The 21219-nt window shown below is 48.6% G+C and overlaps 1 protein-coding gene across 3 annotated transcripts in view; it reads left to right on the forward strand.

The window, feature by feature from the left end:
* The window catches only part of TPCN1 (two pore segment channel 1), a 46187-nt gene extending 26432 nt beyond the window's left edge, over positions 1 to 19755 (forward strand). For all 3 annotated transcript variants that reach the window (XM_057411251.1, XM_057411249.1, XM_057411250.1), the window contains 20 exons: positions 375 to 433; positions 1214 to 1313; positions 2328 to 2444; positions 3370 to 3494; positions 4727 to 4775; positions 4963 to 5026; positions 6057 to 6101; positions 7089 to 7145; positions 7235 to 7288; positions 8627 to 8699; positions 8920 to 9027; positions 10216 to 10287; positions 11106 to 11195; positions 11925 to 12040; positions 12729 to 12775; positions 13317 to 13385; positions 13802 to 13886; positions 15174 to 15310; positions 16542 to 16622; positions 17793 to 19755. In XM_057411251.1, coding sequence (XP_057267234.1) covers positions 375 to 433; positions 1214 to 1313; positions 2328 to 2444; positions 3370 to 3494; positions 4727 to 4775; positions 4963 to 5026; positions 6057 to 6101; positions 7089 to 7145; positions 7235 to 7288; positions 8627 to 8699; positions 8920 to 9027; positions 10216 to 10287; positions 11106 to 11195; positions 11925 to 12040; positions 12729 to 12775; positions 13317 to 13385; positions 13802 to 13886; positions 15174 to 15310; positions 16542 to 16622; positions 17793 to 17915 — 1671 coding nt within the window. In that variant the 3' untranslated portion in view covers positions 17916 to 19755. The remainder of the gene's footprint in view (positions 1 to 374; positions 434 to 1213; positions 1314 to 2327; positions 2445 to 3369; positions 3495 to 4726; positions 4776 to 4962; positions 5027 to 6056; positions 6102 to 7088; positions 7146 to 7234; positions 7289 to 8626; positions 8700 to 8919; positions 9028 to 10215; positions 10288 to 11105; positions 11196 to 11924; positions 12041 to 12728; positions 12776 to 13316; positions 13386 to 13801; positions 13887 to 15173; positions 15311 to 16541; positions 16623 to 17792) is intronic.
* Positions 19756 to 21219: the final 1464 nt, after the last annotated feature.

Below are 21219 nucleotides of genomic sequence, written 5' to 3' on the forward strand. Positions count from 1 at the left end.
GTTCCTTGTTCTTGGTGCCTTAATTCAGTCAAATGAGCTGCCTGCCACTGTCCCCAGGGGAGGAAGGTGTCTGGGTGACAGCCTGTGGCTGTCAGCGTCTTAACAGCCCCTACTTCCTGCTGCTGTGAGTCTGTAACTTGTTGGGAGTGACTACTCCAAATGGATGAGCTTTTAATTGGTTTAACTCTTCACATGCCATCTGTTAGAGACCTTTAAACCAGATCAGTGCTGAAGTACCCTTTCCCTAGGGAAGGCATCAGGGACTTGCAGAGCTGCCCGTATTGAAGGGAGGAGGGAGAGGGTTGTTTGTTTTGTGAATGAAATGTCACTGTGAAATTCTGCTTGCGTTTTGTCATGGGAGTGTTTTCTTTCAGTACTTCAATACCTTAGAGAACAGCCTCGTGAATCTCTTCGTGCTTTTGACCACTTCGAAGTAAGTTCATGCTTTCTTAGCTCAGGGTTTCACTTTGTCCTTAAGGAAACCTGGCAGAGCCATGAGGTTGTTTGCAGAAATGCTCCATCTCTTTTCCTCTGCGTGAGAGGGAGATTCCCTGGGTCAGCCTCATGGGAAGAGCTGGTATTTCATTTTGGCTTAGGACACTGTGACCTCAGATGCAGAGTTATCTCTGAGCAGCTCAGCCCATTTCATCGCTGTGAGGGCAATAAGGGGGGAAACGCCTTTACTAGGCCTTGCACCAGGAAAGGAAAGTTTCCCTTTGTGCTCCTTTGCCAGCCAACAGTTTGCTGTTGGGAAGTAACCTCCTATTCCTCCACTTCAGTTCACCTATCTACTAGGAAAGGGGGATAAGAGCAGCGGGTCAACGTTGATCCACTGTGAAGGAGAGCTCTGAGGGTTAGGAATTTAGCAAAGGATGGAATAAATCTCAGGTTGTAACCCCCTCACACTGAGGGTGTGCTGCTGTTGTTGCTACATGTCAAAGCACAGCCCTTAGCCCTGTTCCAACCCCCTTTTGCCCATTTGATTTTTGGGATGTGCAAGGAATGTGCTTTTTGTATTGATGTTTTTCAGCGTGCTTCCACGTTCCTGCTGCTCGTTGCTAGGCACAAACCTGTGCCACGAGCAGCCCTGTTAGGCAGAAATGTGCAGCTCTTCAGCTGTGAGATTGCACACACCCCTGTGCCTCTTGCCTTTGTAGTGGGATGTGTAGCATGAGCTGTTTGGTGCTTAGATCTGTGTCTTTTTTGGATGCAGTTTCCCTGATGTGATGATGCCATCTTACGCCCGGAACCCCTGGTCCTGTGTCTTCTTCATAGTGTATCTCTCCATTGAGCTCTACTTCATCATGAACTTGGTGAGTCCCCTGTTGAAGCACTTGCATTCTCTCTGCCTGACTTCAGAGCTCATTACCCAGCAGAGGCTTCCCCATTCCCAAAAGTCCTCTGTCATAACCTGAGCCCCTTTGGCAGAATACTCCTAGAAATGGCAGCTTTGCTACAGACAGGACTCTCTTAATGTTTAACCACAAGGAATTGAACTAAATCACACAAAATCAAAATGATATCTTTCAGCTTCTCTCACATTAATATCATGCTTGGAGTGACATACTCGGTTGCATGAAATTTATTGTCCTTTTCTGGCTTAATTATTTATCATAAAATGGCATTTTATGATCTGGCCTTGCCTAAAATACTGTCTAAATCAGTTTGAAGGAGATGGAATTACTAAGGATGGCAGGACTTGAGTGCTGACAACTGCAGTGTGAGAGTATGGCTGCTGTGCTGGCTCTGCTTCTTGCAGCATCTAGGGCAGGGCCAGGACCAGCTCAGGGCAGGATGTGAGTGGTGGAAAAGGGCTTGCCAAAGGAGTTGAGGAATTCTGCAACCCAAGGTGAGTGATTTGATGCTTGGTTTTCACCGCTGCTGTCCTAGATGGAGGGTTAGTTTTGACATGGGTTTGCCAAAGAAGGGTGAATCCAGAGAGAACCCTCAAAACCTGCTTTCCAGGAAGAAATCACGGCATTTTACCAGACCTTTTAATACTGTTCTGTTGGCACGTGTGAGGTTTAGCCTTAGCTCCTAGAGCCACTAGCAAGTGTATGGGAGGCCTGAAACATCTGGATCTCTTCCAGAAAGCGGATCAGTGTGTGTGCAGCGTGCTTGGTGATGATCCCTTTGTGGGATCCCTTATGGCCAACAGGCCCTCACTGACTGCGCTTGCCTCAGTCAGTGTCATAAATGCCTCCTGCAGGCAATGCCTCTCATTGCCTCTCTAGGCTGGATACTGCCTCTTTGAAGAAGCAGTGCCTCGGGTAGCTGCAGAATATAAAGATCAAAACATGACTTTCTCTCTTGTCTTCTCTCTGCAGCTTCTGGCTGTTGTGTTTGACACCTTCAATGACATCGAGAAGAGGAAGTTCAAGTCCTTGCTGCTGCACAAGCGCACGGCCATCCAGCACGCGTACCGCTTGCTGATCACCAAGCAGGTACAGGGCTCTGCAGGCACTGGGGTGCAGCAGGAGGGAGGTCAGCAGCGTTCTAACACCACCAGCGCTCCAGAGAGTTTAAAAAGCATGTTCCAAAAGAGATGCTTGGGGTTTGTTGCCTGTAATCACACCAAAGGCTACCGGGGTTTTTCATTCATGTGACTTGTGTGTATCTGTTTCTGGAAGAAAACCAAAGCAGTCTGAAATTCAGTGTGAGATCATGGAAGTGATGGAAATGAGTGAAATCTGTTCTGGAGTGCACGCAGGCATCGATTTCTCTCTGATTCAGTGTGGGTCACTTGACTTGCCTCTCAAGCACCAGTACTGAGAGGAGGGGTGGGTCATACAGGTGAAGAACTGGTACAGTTGCTGAGTACTGCATGAGTAAATGATTCAGAAACAGAGCTAACACACATACAAACAGCTCTTTACGAGGACAGAGCACTTGGGGAGAGGGCTGATTTCTTGCTTAACCACGGAGCAGCAAAAGAAATAAGACCCAAAAATAACTAACCCACTTCTAGTAGATTAGTTCATGTTTAGGGCACATAGCTGATAGTCTTAAAGTAGTGCCAGTAATGGGATCTGTTAGGCTGCCTACTAATTTCCCACGAAGAGGGGTTGAACTCGCTTGCTTGAGGTGTCTGGTTGGACAATTTTCCCATGATAGGGCAATAGGGAAGAGTTCTGCATTTGCTGGGGGGGGGGAGCTGATTGCCAGGAGAATTCCTGATCTCTGTGCTCTGGGATTAACTCAGCACGTTGAACTAATAGCTTAGGGTACTTCTGGGGCTTAGTTCTAATGGCATCTTACAGTGATGGAGAAATCCTGCCTAAACCGAATCCAGAGTGAGAATTCAATCTGTTAGCCTCTGTGTGCTTCTGCCCAATGTCGCTGCTTCTGACAGCATTCCTTTGTTTCCAGAGGCCGTCTGGAATTTCCTTCAAGCACTTCGAAGGGCTGTTGCGGTTTTACAAGCCTCGGATGTGTGCCAGAGAGCGCTATCTCACTTTCAAAGCACTGAATCAAAGCAATACTCCTTTAGTCAGGTAGGATGGAGTCTTAGCGCTGCACCCAGAGCAGGGAGGTTGCTTTACTCTCTGAAGCTATAGGCTGTATTTTGGAAAGGATGGCTGGGTTTAGGGAGCAAGCATTGAGATGTGGGGATAGAGTTAAGCGATTGAAAGGCTTTGCCTGGAAAGCAGCTTGGAGGGGTGGGTACCCTGAGAGCTGAGGTTTTCCTTCAGAGGCGGTGGAGTTCCTGCGTGCCCTCTTGTGGATACAGCGCTCTGCTGGCAGCCTGTTCCCCACCTCCCCTGCCAGAGCAGAGCAAGGAACAGCATCAGAGCCTGCAAAGAGCATTTCTGCACACAGTGCAGCCTCACAGCATAACAAGTTTCTGTGCTTTACCAGCAGCTGGCTGCGTCCCCCAGGGCTTTGTTAATTAAGCTCTGGTTCTGGTGGTGCTTTCAGGACTGTTCTCCTCTGTGTTATGAAGCAGAGAATTACCATCCTGGTGGGTGGATGGGGGCAACCAACTCCAGCCAGCATGGAAGTAGAGGGAAATAGAGCAGGAGAACTTCTCGTCCTTTTCCTTTGTTCTGGCCACAGATAGGCTCCAAGTGAGTCTCCCGTGAAAGTGGTGCTGATGCTTCTCCTGATAATCAAGTGCCACAGAGAAGTATTGAAAAGGGCATAGGGAGAAAAACTGAGGTTTTAAATGCAGGCACCTAAGGACACCAGTACAAGTCTGAGAAGTTCGGAATCCTCTGTTCCAGACAGCTAAAAGCTGTTAGAGGCCTGACCCTGAGCACCTAGACAGGCATTCATGGTTTATGAGTTTCTTTGCCTTCATGGCCTTGTTCAAATTCCACTGTTACCTTGGAAAGAAAATGTGCAAAGATGATACAAAGGGACTGTACAAGGCATTAAGACAGTCCAAGGCTTTTTCATGAAGAGTAGTACAAACTCTATCTCAGTTTGCTATCTAAGCCTCAGGACTTCCCTCTTGGTGGTAGAGCTCTGGAGATGAGCAGGGTCAGAGTTTCCTCTAAGAACTGTAGCAGAAGAAAGTTGGCTTTGCCCCCTCTTGTGCATGTTGTCAGTTAGTAACCTTTGGCCAGGCTGGGAAGAGCTCAGTGTTGAGTTCTATCAGCTGTGGTTCAGCTCTAATAAGGAGTTAATAACTTCCAGGGACTCTGTGCTGCTGCTGCCTGCCAAGGAGAGTTAAGGATGTAACCAGCTCCAAGGCTCTGATCAGATGCTTCTTTCTGTTTTGCAGTCTGAAGGATTTTTACAATTTCTATGAAGTTGTTGGCTTAAAATGGAAGGTGAGTATTTACTGGGTGGAAAAGAAGGGAAGTGTGTGGGGGAGGCCGGTGAGTAAAAAGAAGGTGGGTAGGAAAGCAAGGCAATCTAAAAGCAGCAGATGATGGGGATAAGGTGGGTGTCCATCACTGCATGTTTCTGTATGGGTGTAGCATCGACTGCTTCTGACTGTGGCTGTTCTGCTTGCAGGCAAAACGAAATCGGGAGCACTGGTTTGATGACCTTCCAAGGACAGCATTCCTTATTTTTAAAGGTAACAGGCTGTGCTTTCACGACAGCATATGTTCAGCTAACAGGAAGGGCATTTCTGCACAATGACAAAGCCCTCTGAAGGGGTCTTCTCTTATGTCCCTGGTAAACCACTGAATGAAGGCCTGCTAACCTACTCTCTGTGTGTTGAGTCTCCAGGGAATGTAAATATTCCCTGTGCTCTGACCCTGGCTTCCTTAAAACAAGAGACTTCTTCGCAGAAGCAAACCCTGAGGTCATGGAGGCCTGTGTTCCTTTTTGAGCACAGAAGTTAGGTGGGGATTTATGAGTCCCAAATCCAGTACTTCATAGAGCTGCTCCATACCCCAGACAGCAACTCACTGCAGTGACTGTGGAGTGTGTTCACAAAACTTGGGCTTCCTACTTCCAAGATGTGGTTGCAGCGCTCATACAAGTCAAGTTGGGGTTGGAACTGGATGAGCTTTAAGGTGCCTTCCAACCCAAACCACTCTATGATTCTCTAAGTGCAGCTGCTCAAGAAGGGGAAAGAGGTGTGACAGATCAGCGTGATCTGTCTTGATAATGTGATTTATCTCTCAGGTGCCAGGTTTGCTGATTGAATGTAGCCATTCACAAATAAGAACTTATCTGCAGTTCTTTCTCAGCCTTGCATACTAGTGGGAGACAGTTAACACCATCATGATCCCAAGACACAGCTGCCCTGGGGGTCCTACATATGATGCACTCAACCCTGCTTGACAGCATGTGTGTTGTTCCAAACACAGACGGAGCTTCAGCAGCTGCATTTACCTCTGTCCACACCACAGAACTAGGATATAGAGGGGGTAAAAAAAGGCATCTTGGGGATTAAGGATAGTGAGTTCATTGCTGCTAAAATCCTAGAGGAAATTGGAACTTGGTCCCAAGAGGTGCAAGTTAATAATCTGCTAATCTGTATAGCTTCAGTGCTGAGCACTGGTATGAGAAATGTCTCTAAGAAGATGATAGAGGAATCTGTGTGAGGTCTGGAGGATCACATAAACATGTGTTTTGTCATACTTTCCTTCATGCAGGCATCAACATCCTTGTGAAGTCCCGCGTGTTCCAATACACTATGTGTAAGTAGAAGTAACAAACAGTCTCTGCTTGGCTCCCTTGGGGCTGGTATGCTGCTTCTGCCAGCTATTGCAAGGTCTTCAGTGTGGTGAGGCCTGGTTTTTGCTCTGAGCCATTGCCCAGGTACACTTTTGGTAGAGAGGGAGGGACCCTCGTGCTTGTACCAAGCACTACAGCAGCCTGGACTCAGCTCTCCCTGTGTTGAGTCTTCTAGGGAGGCTCATTGGTTCACTGCTTCGTAACACACTTGTGGGTCTGAGTCTGCAGGAGGCAGCTGCTTGTGCTCAGGTAGGTTGGTGGGATCTTTCACAAGCCTTGAGGGTTTTATCTTGCTGGGTAAGGAACTGCCTTGTCAGTCAAACACCTTCTTCTGTTTGTACTTAAGAAGGTGCAAGCATCCTTATTGCTGAAGGGATCCCTTGGCAACTGCAGGAATGATTCTGTGCTCCTCTTCTCTAGAAGAACACAGCTGTGTTCTGAAAGATCTGTTCCTGCTCAGTCATTTGGAGGTTTTGAATGTTGGAGGAGAAGGTTTTTTGTAAATTGGGATACTAAACTGAGGAGGTTGGGTGGAGTGAGGAGATCTGAGTGAAAAGGAGAGGTCCTGCACCTCCAGTTCTCAGGAGCTGAATGTTGGAGAGCAGCGATAGATCCAGCAAGGCTTTGTCCTGCACTGCTGGGACCTCAAAGGTCCTTGAGATCTTCTTCCAGAACCAGGAGGAAGCTGAAATACACAGGTAATAACATGGTAGAATGTAAGATAATTATTTGAGCTGATTCAGACCACTGGTTTTGTTTCCTTCTGAAGATAAAGGTACCACATCTGTTAAAGGCCTGGGAACACTCGGGATGGAAGAGTCTATAAGTGTGTTGGTTGCAAACAATGACCCTGCCACTTGTCCTCTATTGTGCTCTTTTTATTAGCCTAGGAAATGTATGACCTCTGCTCCAGCAGTGGTTTTGCTGTGAGTTTTTACTTTGTTTTCCAGATACTGTAGTGGCTGTGAATGGAATTTGGATTCTTGTTGAAACCTTCATGCTGCAAGGTAGGCAACCTCGCAGCTTGTTTCTTGACTGTGATGCTGGGGTTTAAAAACCAGGGAAGGCCAGACAAAGCTCTTCTTGTGTCTTGCAGGAGGGAATTTCTTCTCCAGAAACGTCCCATGGAGCTACATAGTCTTCCTCACAAGTAAGTTGATGGTTCCAACAGAGGGATGCCATTTCATAAGGAGCTGGAAAGAGAACAGACAGCTCTGTTCCTATGTTCAGTTTGAAGTTAAAACTTAACCACAGGTGTACAGATTCCATCTAGAGTGGTGCTGTGCCCAGCAGGGGTTGACAGCATCCACACATGCCCATGTGAACTTTGCTGCAGCTCTGCAAAAGCTGCTTTCTTACTCTTCTGGCTTCAGCCCTGGGACCAGAACAGCCCCATTTGTTAGGCACAGTGTGCAGGGTGATGAGCTCCTCCAGAGCTGGAGCTGTGTGGAGTTGCTCACATTGCTCTGTGCTACACTGGCTGTTCCAGGAGGCATTACCAGCTCTGGTCTGCTGGAGATCTGCCACACAAAGCAAGGCAGTGCTGTTGGAGTGCAGAGTGCAAGGGGCTGAGGAGAACACTGAAAGGACTGGGTGAACTAATTGATGAGTTTTCTGATTGAATGCCATTTACATGGTACAAGCAATTGCTTATCTTCATGTGCTGGCTCAATGCACTGCTGTAGAACTCTCCAGTGATGTGAATTCACTTCCCCTCTCCTGCCAGCGTCTCTCGCTTGAGGAGAAGCAAAGTATAGCTCCATTGAATGAAAATAGCATGTAAAACTGCAAAAGGAGGTTCTTTGGAGAATCTAGGAGAGGTTACTCTAAAGAATAGCTCTAGTTCCCTGCCATTAGGCTTCAAAACACTTGTTAGGGAAGTTTGAAGGCAGAGGCACTCTGCAGTGCTTCTTTTAACAAGGATGTTGTCATCCAGCTCTTCACTTCTCTCCACCGCCCTCCTTGGAACCTGGAAAGAAGGATTTGGGAGTGACAAACGGGGTATCATCACGTTGTTATGGTGTTCTTTAACATACAGGGCCACAGGGTGCTGCCAAGACAGAGGGTGAAAGTAGAACAGCTCCTCTTTGAAAGCATCTCTCCCTGCAGGTCAAGGCTAGGCTATGGGATGTCAATATGTTCCACTGAGGTAGAAGGAAATGAACAGGCAGGACTGAATTCCCTGCACCACTTTCTGGCCTTTCCTACAGGAGCTTGTGCCTCAATGTTTATAGGATGTCAGCCAACTAAGTGGCTTGTAGACTGCTCTGGAGAGAAATCACCATGAATACAAGGAAATGCGTTGATTTGGAGGGAAAATGTCTCTTTGGCATCACGCAGAGAATAAGGAAGATGAGTGGGAGTCTGTTAAACCTATGTTCAGAAGTCCTGCGCTTAAAGCACCACACATCTTTGAGGGCAAACCTTTGCATAAGCCCTCCTTGTGATGCTGCTCGTTTCTGACCATGGCTGTCATCTTGTCTTACAGTCTATGGCGTGGAGCTGCTCCTGAAGACCACTGGGCTGGGGCCTGTCGAGTACCTGTCCTCAGGCTGGAATCTGTAAGTGTGCACTGATGTTGTTGAGAGAGAGGTGGTCAAAATGCTTGGGTGAGAAGGACTGACCTCTGAGATGAGTTTTCAGGCCTGTAGACGAGGCCATCAGCAGGCCTTGTGTATCTTGCTAGGCTGGAGCAGCACCAAGTACCTCTTCTCTGCTGAAACGCTAGTGCTAAATCATTGCTCTTATTTTATTGTGGTGTTTGTTCCGTTTTCTCTCCAGCTTTGACTTCTCAGTCACCCTGTTTGCGTTTTTGGGGCTCATGGCACTGGCGTTTAACATGGAACCCTTCTACTTCATTGTGGTCTTGCGACCCCTTCAGCTGCTGAGGTGAGATGGGAAGGCTGGAGGGGGATACAGAGGGGAGAAAACAGCCAGGCTTGTTTTCCATCAATCCAGTTGAGGACAGAGCTCCTTACCAGGAGAGGGCAAGGATTGCTCTGTGGGTACGTGACCGTGGCAAGCAGGAATTGCGTGGGGTAATGAGATTAGCCAGAGTTATCAAAATGAATGATAACAAAAACTTGGGATGGCATACGAAACCCTGTGCTTTGGAGCTTAAGCTGATCTCTAATAGAGATCAAGGGATTTACCAGGGGCAGATTATCCTGTGTCTGCCTTCGTGGGGTTCTTACACCTCCTCTAAATGGTCTGAGGCTGTTCAGAGGAAAGCTGTTGTGTCAGGGTGAGCCAGCCTGAGCCACTTTAATAATTTCCATTGAATTACCAGAAATTACAGTTCTCAAAGGATGCTGCTTTCTAGGGTGAAGTGCAACCCTGCTCTCCCTACGTCTCACACACTTGAAGCGAGACTGTGGCCTGTAACCTCCCTGCAGCTCAATTACTTGGGTCTGATTAACCCTCTCGTTTCGAGGCTGTTGGGATGTACCTCTGCAGAACAGTGCGAGGGCCACAGTGGGAAGGCTTGGAGGCAAAATGTTGTTCTGTTAAAAACAAACTAATGTGATTTAGCTCTTCAGTGAGGATTTAAAGAACCCCTTATGACACTCAAGGTGGGGGGGGGGATACTGTTTTCTCTGTTGCTGCCCTGCCAAAGGCTGTGTTTGGCAGCTGTGTTTTTCTCTAGAGGCTGATGGGGTTGCCAACTCTTACATTAGCTCAATGTATTTTTCTTTCATCAATTTTTATTGGGTTGTGGGGGAAGGATAGAAAGGAGTGATGAGTCCTGACCCTGTGCATGGGACTAGTTTAAGTTCTTGCAGTTTATTGTTGGTTAAATTGCTATTTCTGCATCGTGCTGTGTAAAAAGACCTTGACTTTTCCTTGAGGTTCCTCAATCCTGTGAACACTTGGTTGAATGTGCCATAAACATTCAGGTGGGACAGTAGGACACCGTTAGGTGAGCAGAAAGAGTGGATCCTGTGAGTTTGGTATCGGGAAACCTTGCTGTTCATTGACCTGGGACGTAGAGAGAACTGTGGTACCACCACAGCAGCATTGCTGTGTGTAGGTAACTCCTCCTTTTAAAGCTTCTCCTTTAAAGGCTTCTCCTTTCAGGCTATTTAAATTGAAGAAACGCTACAGAAACGTCCTGGACACTATGTTTGAGCTGTTCCCCCGGATGGCCAGGTACTAGCTTCTCCTTTGGTGATGGTGGGGAGAGGGGAGTGAGGGTTTAGTGTCTAGGGTTGGGATCTAGGATAGGGACCTGTCAAACCTGCTCAAGATTTGATCTGTCTGCTCTGATCTGTCAGTAGGCTGTTACTGATCCTTCAGTGTGCTGCAGTGAGGTGTTCATCTTCCAGTTTCTTGGAGCAGTGTGTGATAAGCAACGCTCCAGCACCCTGGGCTTCCTCCTACTTTTGTGTTAGGAGGATAACTACAAGCCAATGCTCAATTTGTCTCCCCCACCCCAGCTTTTGATGAGAAGGGAGGTCCATTTGGGAGGAACATTGACATGAATATACTCAGCCCCAGATGTTTAGTACAACCACTGAAGAGCATTACTGTGAAATGGTGGGGCAGAAGGAGCTTGGTGTTTGAGTGGGGCATCCTCAGACTTTATTCCCTTGAAGGAGATCTGAGCAGAGTGTGTTAGTTAGAGAACCCTGTTCTTGGCACAGTCCTTGCATCCAAGGACATGGAGAGGGCAGAAACAGTGTGTGTTGTTCTTCAATAAAGAAACTGGAGAGGCTTTTGTTTACCAGCAAAAGACAGACTGGGAGGGGATCCAGGCTGCCCTTTACTTTCTCTTTTCAGTGAGTGCCAAGCTCCTTGTCCTAGGGCTTCTTGAGTGAGAGCAGGCAGAGAACTGCAGAGCCACAGCGGCAGGGAGGGTGGTCTGGGGTTCCCATCCTTTGGAAATGCCTTGAGAGCAGCCAGCCTGTGACTGTTTCCCTGCCCTAGCAACTCTCCAGTAACACAGTGCTTTCTGGTTTTGCCTCCAGCCTAGGTTTAACCCTGCTGATCTTCTACTATTGCTTTGCCATTGTTGGCATGGAGTTCTTTGCAGGCGTGGTCTACCCGAACTGCTGCAAGTGAGTAGTGCAGATTTTCCCCTCTCTGCAGTGGTTTTGGGGCACAGGCAGTAGCAGTGAGCTTTGGCAGCTTTATCTCCCTGTGAGAAGGGGCCAGAGAACGGGTCTGAATGGAGTTTTGCAACTAAGGCTGTGAAAATCTAGGAGCCACTTCACTTCTCTATGTATGCAAGATTGGATGAAATGGCTTTTGAAAGGGTTTGGAAAGGGAGGGAGTTCTGTGGTAGGTTGGCTGGTTTTAATGAGCTCTGACTTGCTTCAGGGAGCTGCACTTCTTCACGCTGCTGTGACTGGAAACTCTAGTAACATCTGCTCTATCTTGGTGATGCCAGAGTTGCTTGTCCAGACATGTTACATAGTTAAGGCCTCACTTTGTACCAAGTTAAATTCACCTGGTCTTGGAAGCTGAGCTGTCCTGTACCCTTTTTATCTTAAATGATGGCAGAGCACTTGGAAACACCGAGCTTTAAGGGTGTGAGCCCAGGAGTCCAACTCAAACACTCAGTTTCTCTACTATAATATTTGCTGAATGATTAGAAAGTCTTATGTGCTCCCTGGGCTTGTGCTGAACTGTGAAGGAGAGAGGCTCTTGCTTTCAGAGGAAAAGGCAAGTGTTGGCCAAGAAGGAGAAACTGCTGCTCAGCGCTTTCAAAGTGTTCTGGTATTTATAACCCTTGAGATCTGCCTTGCCTTTCCAGTCTCATTCTTTGTCCTGGTTTCTCCAACCAGCACAAGCACAGTTGCAGATGCCTACCGCTGGGTGAATCATACAGTTGGCAACAAGACGGTTGTGGAGGAAGGTTATTACTATCTCAACAACTTCGACAACATTTTGAACAGCTTTGGTAAGGGCAGTTTTGTCTGTAGCAAAGATTATTCCTTAGTGCTTCTGTGTTCCTGCAGAGCTGAATGGCAGGACTGGGATGCTCATATAAGCCTGCGACTCTCCCAGAGTCCAGCTAATGCAGCTCTCTGTCTGGAGAACTCCAGCTGGCTAATTGTGCCATGACTGTTTTGCAGGGTAAGCCATAGGGTCTCTTAAAAGCCAGCGTGAAGCCAGCAGATCTGTTCTGACTGGTGATCAGACCAGACTTCCAGAGGTGCTTAAGGAGGGCTTTAAGTCACTACTCTTCTAAAGAGCCAATAGTGATGCTAATGCATTTATATAAACCCACCGATGAAGAATAACTTGAATGTGTTGTTACTCCCCATGGTTTTTCTTAGTGTATAAGCAGAGATGGTTATCTGCTGGAGATTTCAGAGGTCTCTGTGCTCTCTGGTGGAAAGAGCCGGATCTGTTTCTGATTCTGTTAAGAAACACAGATTAAGCCGTGCTCCTGGTTCTGTAGACCTAACGCTCTTTGTCTGAAGTAATAGCAGTGATGAGGGTTCTGCCTCTGGATTTGCTGGCTGTGTTTAACCTTTGGTGTCTTGCCTCAGTCTTCCCTGTCAAATACTTTATCTAAGAATCACTGTAAAGTAGGTCAGGATGGATAAAGCAATTGTCTGTGGTTTTCTCCTACTTGTGTACAGTGACACTGTTTGAGCTGACGGTCGTCAATGACTGGTACATCATCATGGTAAGTAAACCTTGTGTGTACAGACAGCTCAGGCTCTTGGCCACTCGAGTTAGATCTTCCAGGCCACCACTGCTTTCTTCCCCTGGTGGCTGGAGACAGGCCCAACACTGTCACTTGTTGCCAAGCGTCTTTTGGTCCTGATCACTGGCTGGCATTTGAGCTCTGGCATGCTGCTGGGCATGAGTCTGGAGCAGCCTTCAGGCCACGTTTCTTTCACAATCTGCCCAAATGAAGTCACTCTGTATTCCAGCTTGTCACCCTGCTGTCCATGATGTGTTCTCATAGCAGCAACGTCTCCCGCAGCCTCGAGCTTTAAATGTTCTATGTGTCACATACAGGAACCTCTCCTTCTAGCCTGAGAGGCAGATTACCTGCAAGGAGCAGCTGGGGCATTGAGCATTGCAAAGGCAGTTCCAGGGTTAGCTACAGAGTCGTGAATGAGAGAGAGAGTATTTATGCTGGTTTATGTCTGTTGGCAAGCAGTTAACAGCTGACTCTCCCTTCTTTTGTGCACTACTGACTTCTTCACTCTCCTCTTTAGGAAGGGGTGACATCCCAAACCACTCACTGGAGCCGTCTTTACTTCATGATCTTCTATATTGTGACCATGGTAGGTTTCTGGACATGCTTCCTGCATCTAATAGTGGGAATGAGGAAGGGAGACAGCTTTTACTGTGTTCAGAGGGAGCTTACATCCCTAAATGAGGACAGCTTTGCTCTTCTACCTAAACGTCTTCCAGAAACAAGTGTGAGTCCACATCACTTGCAGAAAGTTGAATTTAAGGGCATTGACAAAGCTGATGCTGCACAAATCTGGGCCTGGGGTAAGGACTAGGGCAGCATGTCCCTGTTGTAGTTGACTGTTAGTAGTTTACTCACAGGTAGATGTGTGATGTGCATCTCCTCTGCCATGGAGGAGCATAGAGTTGAAGCACAGACCAAATGCTCAGCTTCCTGTTGAATTGGACTGGAAGAACCCCCCGCAGCAGCAGCCTCCTGATCCCTTCTGTTCTCATCTTCTCCCAGGTGGTGATGACCATCATCGTGGCTTTTATTCTGGATGCTTTTGTCTTCCGCATGAACTACACTCGGAAGAACCAGGATTCAGAAGGTCAGGACTGGTTGACCTACAGTGTTGTGTCTTCTCTCCCTGGCGTCTTACATCTGTAAAAGACAATAAGATTAGCCAGGAAAGATCAAATACTTGAGCCATTTCAAGCAAATTATTTGAAGGTAGAAGTCTGACACATTTCAGGAAAGGAATCTAGGAAACATTAGAGCAGTGATGTAGCAGAGCTGAACAAGAGACCTTATAGGAGGAGAAGGGAGTTCTTTATTCTCTTTAAACCAATTTCCTTCCTCATTAATACACCCACTGGCACCAGAACATGTCTCCAAGTGGCTTGTCCGGCATTCAAGTACCAAAATGCGGTATCCAAGCGGTTTCCCAGCACTCTCTGCCCTGACATGGAGGACAATGGACTCTCTCTGTCCTGTTCTTTCCACATGTCCCAGTTGTACTTAGGCTGGTGACTGTGTGCTGGTTTTGGACATGCCTTCATGTCCCCTTTAGGAGCTGGCAGGGACTGGTCTCTGCATGCCTTCACCCCTGTGAGTCATCAGTTTTACTCACTGTCCTTTGTCTCCTGAGCTGGCTGTCTGAAGCTGCATCTAACTCCATGACCTGCTAATTTAGGTGCCATAAACACATTAATCTCTTACAGCCCTTCTCCTACTAGTCCTTTAGGTGAGCTGCACCCAGACTTTTCTAGTCATTCTCCGTGCAAATTAGTCCTTATAATTCTTGACACTTCTGCAGGAAGGAGATTCTGTGCTCATACATTTAGTACCTAAGAATCTACCACAGCAAAGTGATGCAGGCCCCAGCCACAGGAGTACCTTTGATCAGCCCCTCGTCCTTAGGTGCCAGAAGATCAAATCTGTGTGCCACAGGCCTATGGGCACCAGGCATTGTTAGTTACAGCAACACTTCCCATCGTGATCCCTCCTGCACCCTGTTTGAAAGGTGCAGTGAAAGACATTGGTTAGCACTGAACTCCCAAGCTGGGTTAGGCAGCTGAAGGTCAAAAGGCAACAATTCCCCTGTGATTATTTGCTTTGCTACTTAATTTGCAGGCAAACAAATAGCTACAAGATACTGAGGAGCATGATGTTTTCTAAAGCTTCGATGCTTGCTGGCCCTACATGCTAGTTAACTTCTTCCCTGCCTTGTTGCAGGACAAAGACATTACATGTTCTAGTCATAGAAGCAGGTACAGGCTGTGCCTGACATCTGGCTTGGTCCTGTGTGCTGTTAAGCTTTGCCTTCCAGGGTTATAATAGTGGCTGATGAAGCAATGCTCATCTTGGAGACTTCTCTTTCTTCTTGCCTCTCCAGAAGACAACGGCATTGTGCTGGAGAAGGAGATCTTCAAGGAGGAAGTGGTTGGCATCATTGAGCTGTACAAGCGGATTTCAGGTGCCAGTGAGACAGCTCAGCTGCAGAAGATCGTTTTGCAGATGGACAAATATGGGGTAAGAGGAAACACTGAGTGCAAGCTCTCAGCTCCAAGGGAGGGAGGCATGCCAAGGCCACAAATGCTGTCTTGAGAGACACTGCACTTGTCTTTGTAGCGTTGAGAGCTGAGCTACTGGAGGGACTCTGCAGCATGGGCACAAAGTTTTGCTGCTCTAGGGAAGCAGCAGCTGAATTTCCCCAATGCTCTGAATAGCCTCAACAAAGACAAAGGCTCATTGCTGTTGTCTGCAGACTTTGCTTAGAGCTGTCCTGCCCAGTATTGACTGGAAAAAAGTAGGTTTGTTTTTCCCTAAGGAAACCACTGTCTTGTAATTCTGCTGCCCTCCCTGTGCCATCATACATATAGGCTTGGGCAGTCCCAAAACACTATGCAGCAATATGGTGGTATTGATTCCAAACACCATGGCACTGGTTTAGACCAGGATGGACCGTTTGGAAAATGAGCTGACCTCTTGCCTCAGAACTGTTGTCTCATGCATCTGGGAAGAGCTTAAGTGGTTGTTTTAATAATAGCCATTATGTTCTTGTATCACCACTATAAAGTGCAGGTGCTTTGGTCTCTTAAATGACCTTTATTTGCTTTGGTTGGCTTGGTTAAAGGCTGAGCTCTTGTTCATGCAGACAAAATTCAGAGTAGCCATGCTGATACTGCTCAGAAGCAGTTGTCAAGACAGTAAAGCAAAGGAAGACGCTGTCCTCAGCCTCGCAGTGGAGTACAGAATGATGATAACATCTTTTGCTTCTCAATCCTGTGCATGTAACTTATGCAGTCAGAGAGTAATTCAGATCTCAGCTCTCTGTGCACACGAATTAAGAAGTCCAGGCCTATGAAGTAAATAGTGTGGTCTAGGCAAGTGGGATCTGAGATTGTTCTTAGGCAGGATCTTACTTGGAAGCTTGAGCTTGAGGCCTTGTTCCAGGCACTAAATGAAGCACCACTGACAGACACATCTGTCTGAGCCCCATCTCCCTCTGCAGTCTCTGGGGATCTGCTCAGTGCAATTTGGCTCAGCCTGCAGTAGATGCCTGCATTTGTTTAGGTGAGGTGCCCCCTAAAACGCCTTTTTCCCGTGACAGCAGAAGGAGCCCAGGATAGCCTGAGCTCCTCGGTGGATGATGGGTGTCAGCATGGAGGATGCCCTTCCAGGAGCTGACCAAGTGAGCTGCTCAGTGACTAATGAATGTCTTTGTCTTTGTTTTCTCCTCCTCCTTCCCCCAACATTTTAGCAAATGTCAACAGTGTTTCTGGGACGCAGATCAAGAACCAAGAGTGATTTGAGTATGAAGATGTATGAGGAGGAGATCCAGGTATGTGGGCCTCAGCTGGAAACACCAGCAAGCCTCTGGTGAGGCAAACATTACCTAGAGGAACAAACCATCCTTTTAAACACTAGAGGCCTCCTTCCTCCAAGACCCAGGCAGCCATGGAGGGTGGCCAGTAGACGAAGTGTGCTCCAAATAGACCAGTTCTTGTGCTCAGGGGCTTCTTTAACCCGCAGAGCATGTCAGAGCCTGCTCAGTGTGTCGAGGTGCTCAGCGTGGTGTGTGTCAGCCCAGCTCCATCCATTCACAGGGTGTATAGGCTCTGAGCTTGGACTCATCGAGGTGGATGTGTCTGCTGGGGCTACGAGTACACGTGTGCTGTGTTCCTGGGGCTTGGCTGCTGCAGGTGGATTTGTTAAGCCACTGGAATGTGGTTGTGTTTGAGCTTGGGTGTGTCTGGCTGACAGACACAGTGTTCTCCTGCCTGGTTTTCCTTTAGCAAGCTCACAAAGATGGGAAACGCTTAAATCAGGTCATTCTCTAGATTGAGGGGTTCTTGCTAGTGCCCTTCGTGGTCAGGAGCTTTATGCCATGGCTTTGGTCACTGTACTCCTCTCCAGATATTCACCTCCAGGTTGAAGGTCGTGGGCTAATGTAATGATTAGTACTGAAAGAATTAATTTCATACCCATTTAAACCTGTCCTTTGTCCCTGGGCAGCTTGCTTGGGGATGAGTCTTCAAACCCCTCATAAAATTAAACGTGTTATTTACCATGGAGGTGGATGGAAATCTGCAGAGAAGCTCCCCACCCATTCAGCTTGGTCTCTGATTCATAACATACTGCCCAGGACTGGGAGCAACTCCACGAATCCCAAATATCCCACAGACATCAAAGCTGGAGAGGTTCAGGAGAGACATCCTGAGAGAGGCATGTTTCCTTGCTCAGGTTTTATCAGTTCAGCCAACTGTAGCTGGTGCTTCCTGCTTGGACTGTGGGTGGGAAGGTCTTGGTGCATCCATCACAACCATGCTGCAGTTCACCAGGTTGTTCCAGGAGGTTGGGCTGTGTCCAGGGCTGTGGAATGAGCCCCTGGAGCCTGAGGCGGTGTGCCCTCAAAGGGCAGAGCAGCCAAGCACCCTCAGGGTCCTTTGGGGGGCTGCAGGGCCAGTGTGGGGCAGAGCCTTATCTTGTTGTGTTTGATCTCCTGTTGCAGGAATGGTATGAGGAGCATTCCAGAAAAGAGGAAACTCAGACACCGTTGCAGGAGCCTGCATCTGCTTCCAACAGCTCTGTGAAGCCCTCGAGCCTCCGACAACGATCCCAGACTGTCATTTAGGCCTAGCTAATGCAAGCCACCTTCTATGCAATAACCTAGAGTATTACTTCACAGCGTATATATCGGGATGGTGTATATAGATCTGTTCAGTGTTTGGCTTTAGGGTTTCAAGCTCTTCCCCTAGGCAGTGAATTGCTGGAAACCAGAGGCCCAGGGGACTCTGTGTAAGGCTGCTACACACACACTGAGCATGATGGCCATGCTCAGCACAGAGCAAACAGCTCGGACAGGACAGAGACCTTCTCCCCCTGAGCCACTGCCCAGGCTCCAGCCTGCTGTTTGTCTTACCACTAACAGACCTTGGGGAAAGGGTTGTGTAATCCATTAACAGCAGGAAATGCGCCAGAGCTACCTGCTTAATATTAAAACTTTAGCCCTTTTTGAGAGCTCTTTTGCTTAAAGGGTACCATTAACCTAGGAATAAGAGATCAGGGAATGAGCTTTTCTTTCTTCTCCACCTTTCCTTATGCAAAAAAGGAGAGGTTGTGTGAAATTTCAGCACTTTTGGAAGAGCAGTCTGCCTTCCCCCTCCTTTTTGACACAGTTAGATGCACCCCCTGTAGTAGATCCAGCTCTGATGATTGAATTTGGCTGTCCCTGAGCAGTTCTGTGGCAGTGGGCCAGCATCTTACTATGTTATGACCATGGGTTGGACAGGAGTTTGGGGAGACAAAGTCTGTCTCTGCTGCAGCTATCCGGTATCTGCATTGCTGCTGGTCAGTTCAGAGGTACTGCCCAGGATTGGGATCACCCCTGGAAACCCCAGAGCTTCTCCCTCTTCAGAGGGGGGATCCTGCAGGGTGATGGTGGCTGTTGACCTCTGCCACTTAGTGGCAAGTCTCTGGCTGGTCCTTAGCTCACATAGATGACTCAGAGGAAGCAATGGAAGAGTTTGCTCCTCCAAGTCTGACTTATTTCTGCTTGGTTCTGGGTTAGGGAGAGCTTATGAGCATCAGCTAGCTGCCAGGTCGCTGCTTTGTTCATACAGTGCAGCAGTGCTGCTCCTCCCTTGCTCTCCCCTGTGCAGAGATGTTCCTCAGCCTGGCAGATGCTGACTGAGTCAGAGCTTAGGAGGATCCACTGAAGAGCTTTTCTGTTCCTCTGAATGCTGGATGCAGGAGGAACACGGGACACAGCGATTCTTTCCCGTGGCTGGCAAGGAGGCTGCCAGACCTCGTTGCTGAGGGGTGGGAAGGAAGGGGGAGAGGGATCCCTTCCCATCCTGCCACGTTTCTTCTGTGATCATGGCAGGTTGCATCACTGCGTGTGTTTCATTGCCCACAGCGTGGTGAGAGCCTGTCTCTTGTAAGTCCCTTTTTCTTCTTCCTGACAGCACAGAAAGTGAGGCTGTCCTTGCCTCTTGCTGTTTGATCTTTCTTCAGGCTCAAACTAAGAGTAGAGCTTGCAGGGGAGGCTTTCTCCTTCCTGCAGGCAGATCAGGCAGTGGGAGATCTGTGTGTCCCCATTCCCCTTGTCCCACATACCTGTGTTTTCCTTGGTAGCCTCACAACATGGCACAAGGACAGCGGGAGACGACTGATCCTGCCCAGCAGCTCAGGAGCATTCCCTGAGTGGATGAGCCTTTCAAAAGTAGGGAAGAACAGAGCTGCTTCTGAAACCCTCTCCTTGCACAGAGCACAGAGGGGAGCATCTGGGCTCTGGGATGGAAAGAGCCACTTTCCAGGCAGTGGCTGCTCTCAACCCTTGCCAGATTCCCTGCATGCCTCAGGGCAACTCTTGTTTCCTTTCTGGGTCCTGCAGGTATGAAACTGCTCCTGAGCTGAACCGAGAAGGATCTTAAAGGGCTGTTTTCCAAACCATAAACTCGACCACAAATTAATGAGCAGTGCAGTTGTTGCTCTGCAGGGAGCCACAGCCTGGGAGCCTTACCCAGGTTAGTCCTGGGGCTGGATGGAGGAGGTGGTGTTTGTTAAGTTGTGGGCAGAAAGAATGAGCACTGTGAAGGCGAGGGGGAAGCAAAACGTGACTGTGTTTAAGCACTGCACTCCCCTGCAGCTTATTTCTCCTCACAGGGCTGTCAGGGATGGGGTTTGGGTGTAACAGAAGCTGCAGCTTTATTGAGGGGGCACTAACCTGCTTCCCATGCAATACCAGGGCTGTCACGGAGGTGGGAATGCTTGGATGGGGTTCAGGGCTCAGGCACTGCTTCCACAGCTCCTGAGGTGTTGAGCTGCCCCCATGTACAGACTGTATATTTTTGTACACCAAGAAGGGTCACAGTTTACTTCTTCCATATGGTTTTGGAAGGAAACAAAGTTCGAGTACGGGGCATCCCCTTCTATTTCTCCTCTTCTCCCCACCTGACACACAGACTGACGACAGAGACAATCATGCTGTAGGGAGCAAGGGAGGAAGCACTGCAGGGTTTTGTATGCTGGGGTTGTTTAGCACATGATTTTATGGACACAGCTGTAAAATGTTCTCTAGATCGGTTTTTTTTTCCCAAGCACACTAATAAAAAGCATCCTGGGCTTTGTAAAGGCAGCGGCTTCCGTTCCTCCTTCCCGTGGAATTCCACAAGTGGGGCTCGGCTGCAGCTGAAGCACTTGAAGAGGTGTCTGCCCTCTCCGGCGGCGACTGCTTATGTGGGCACATTCCGCATGCGTGCCCTGGATTCTTGGCCCTGGACAGTGCAAAGCTTCCCTTTTGCCTTCCCCTGCCCTAATATTAAGGTAATCCCTTCAACCCCCTGCTTTTTACAGCTACCCCAACGCAGTGCTTAAGGTGAGGAGGGCGCTCTGTGGCCCCATGCGTTGGCTGTGGTTTGGATTGCTTTAACCCTGCCGTGCGTAAGGAAGTGGGGCTCATCTCCTGCGTAATTCCAGCAACTGCTTGTAACTTGTGAGCAGGTCCAGGGCGGAGCCAGTGGCTGCAGGCACCGGGAGCGTTACCTCCTTGTGAGAGCCTGTGTCTGGTTAGGGAAAGGAGGAAGGCTCCAGGAGCACGAACCGGGTCTGGCCGTTGTGCCTCTTGCCAAACAGCCCCTCACGGAGCATAGATGCGGTTGTGTCTCTAACAGCCCTTTGCTTTCCAGCCCTGCATCCCCAGGCCCTGGGGCCACCCCAGCGCTGTCCCCATCCCGGGGAGCAGAGCAATGTCCCGTGTGGACCCGTGCCAGGAGCAGCATGACACCGCAGCTCCGCTTGGGAACGGCCGAGTCAGGCGCATGTGACTGGTGTTGGGAAATCAACTGCCCGTGAACCCAGAGGAAACCACTGCTGCTGGCTCAGCTCCACAGGGTAAGGGCTGTGTGACGCTCCCCCTGAGCAGCAGAGAACACCCT

Source organism: Pezoporus wallicus, unplaced genomic scaffold (assembly GCF_028554395.1).
Source record: "Pezoporus wallicus isolate ANWC-B61680 ecotype Strahan unplaced genomic scaffold, APGP_CSIRO_Pwel_v1 contig_6401, whole genome shotgun sequence".
Taxonomy (NCBI): Eukaryota; Metazoa; Chordata; class Aves; order Psittaciformes; family Psittacidae; genus Pezoporus; species Pezoporus wallicus.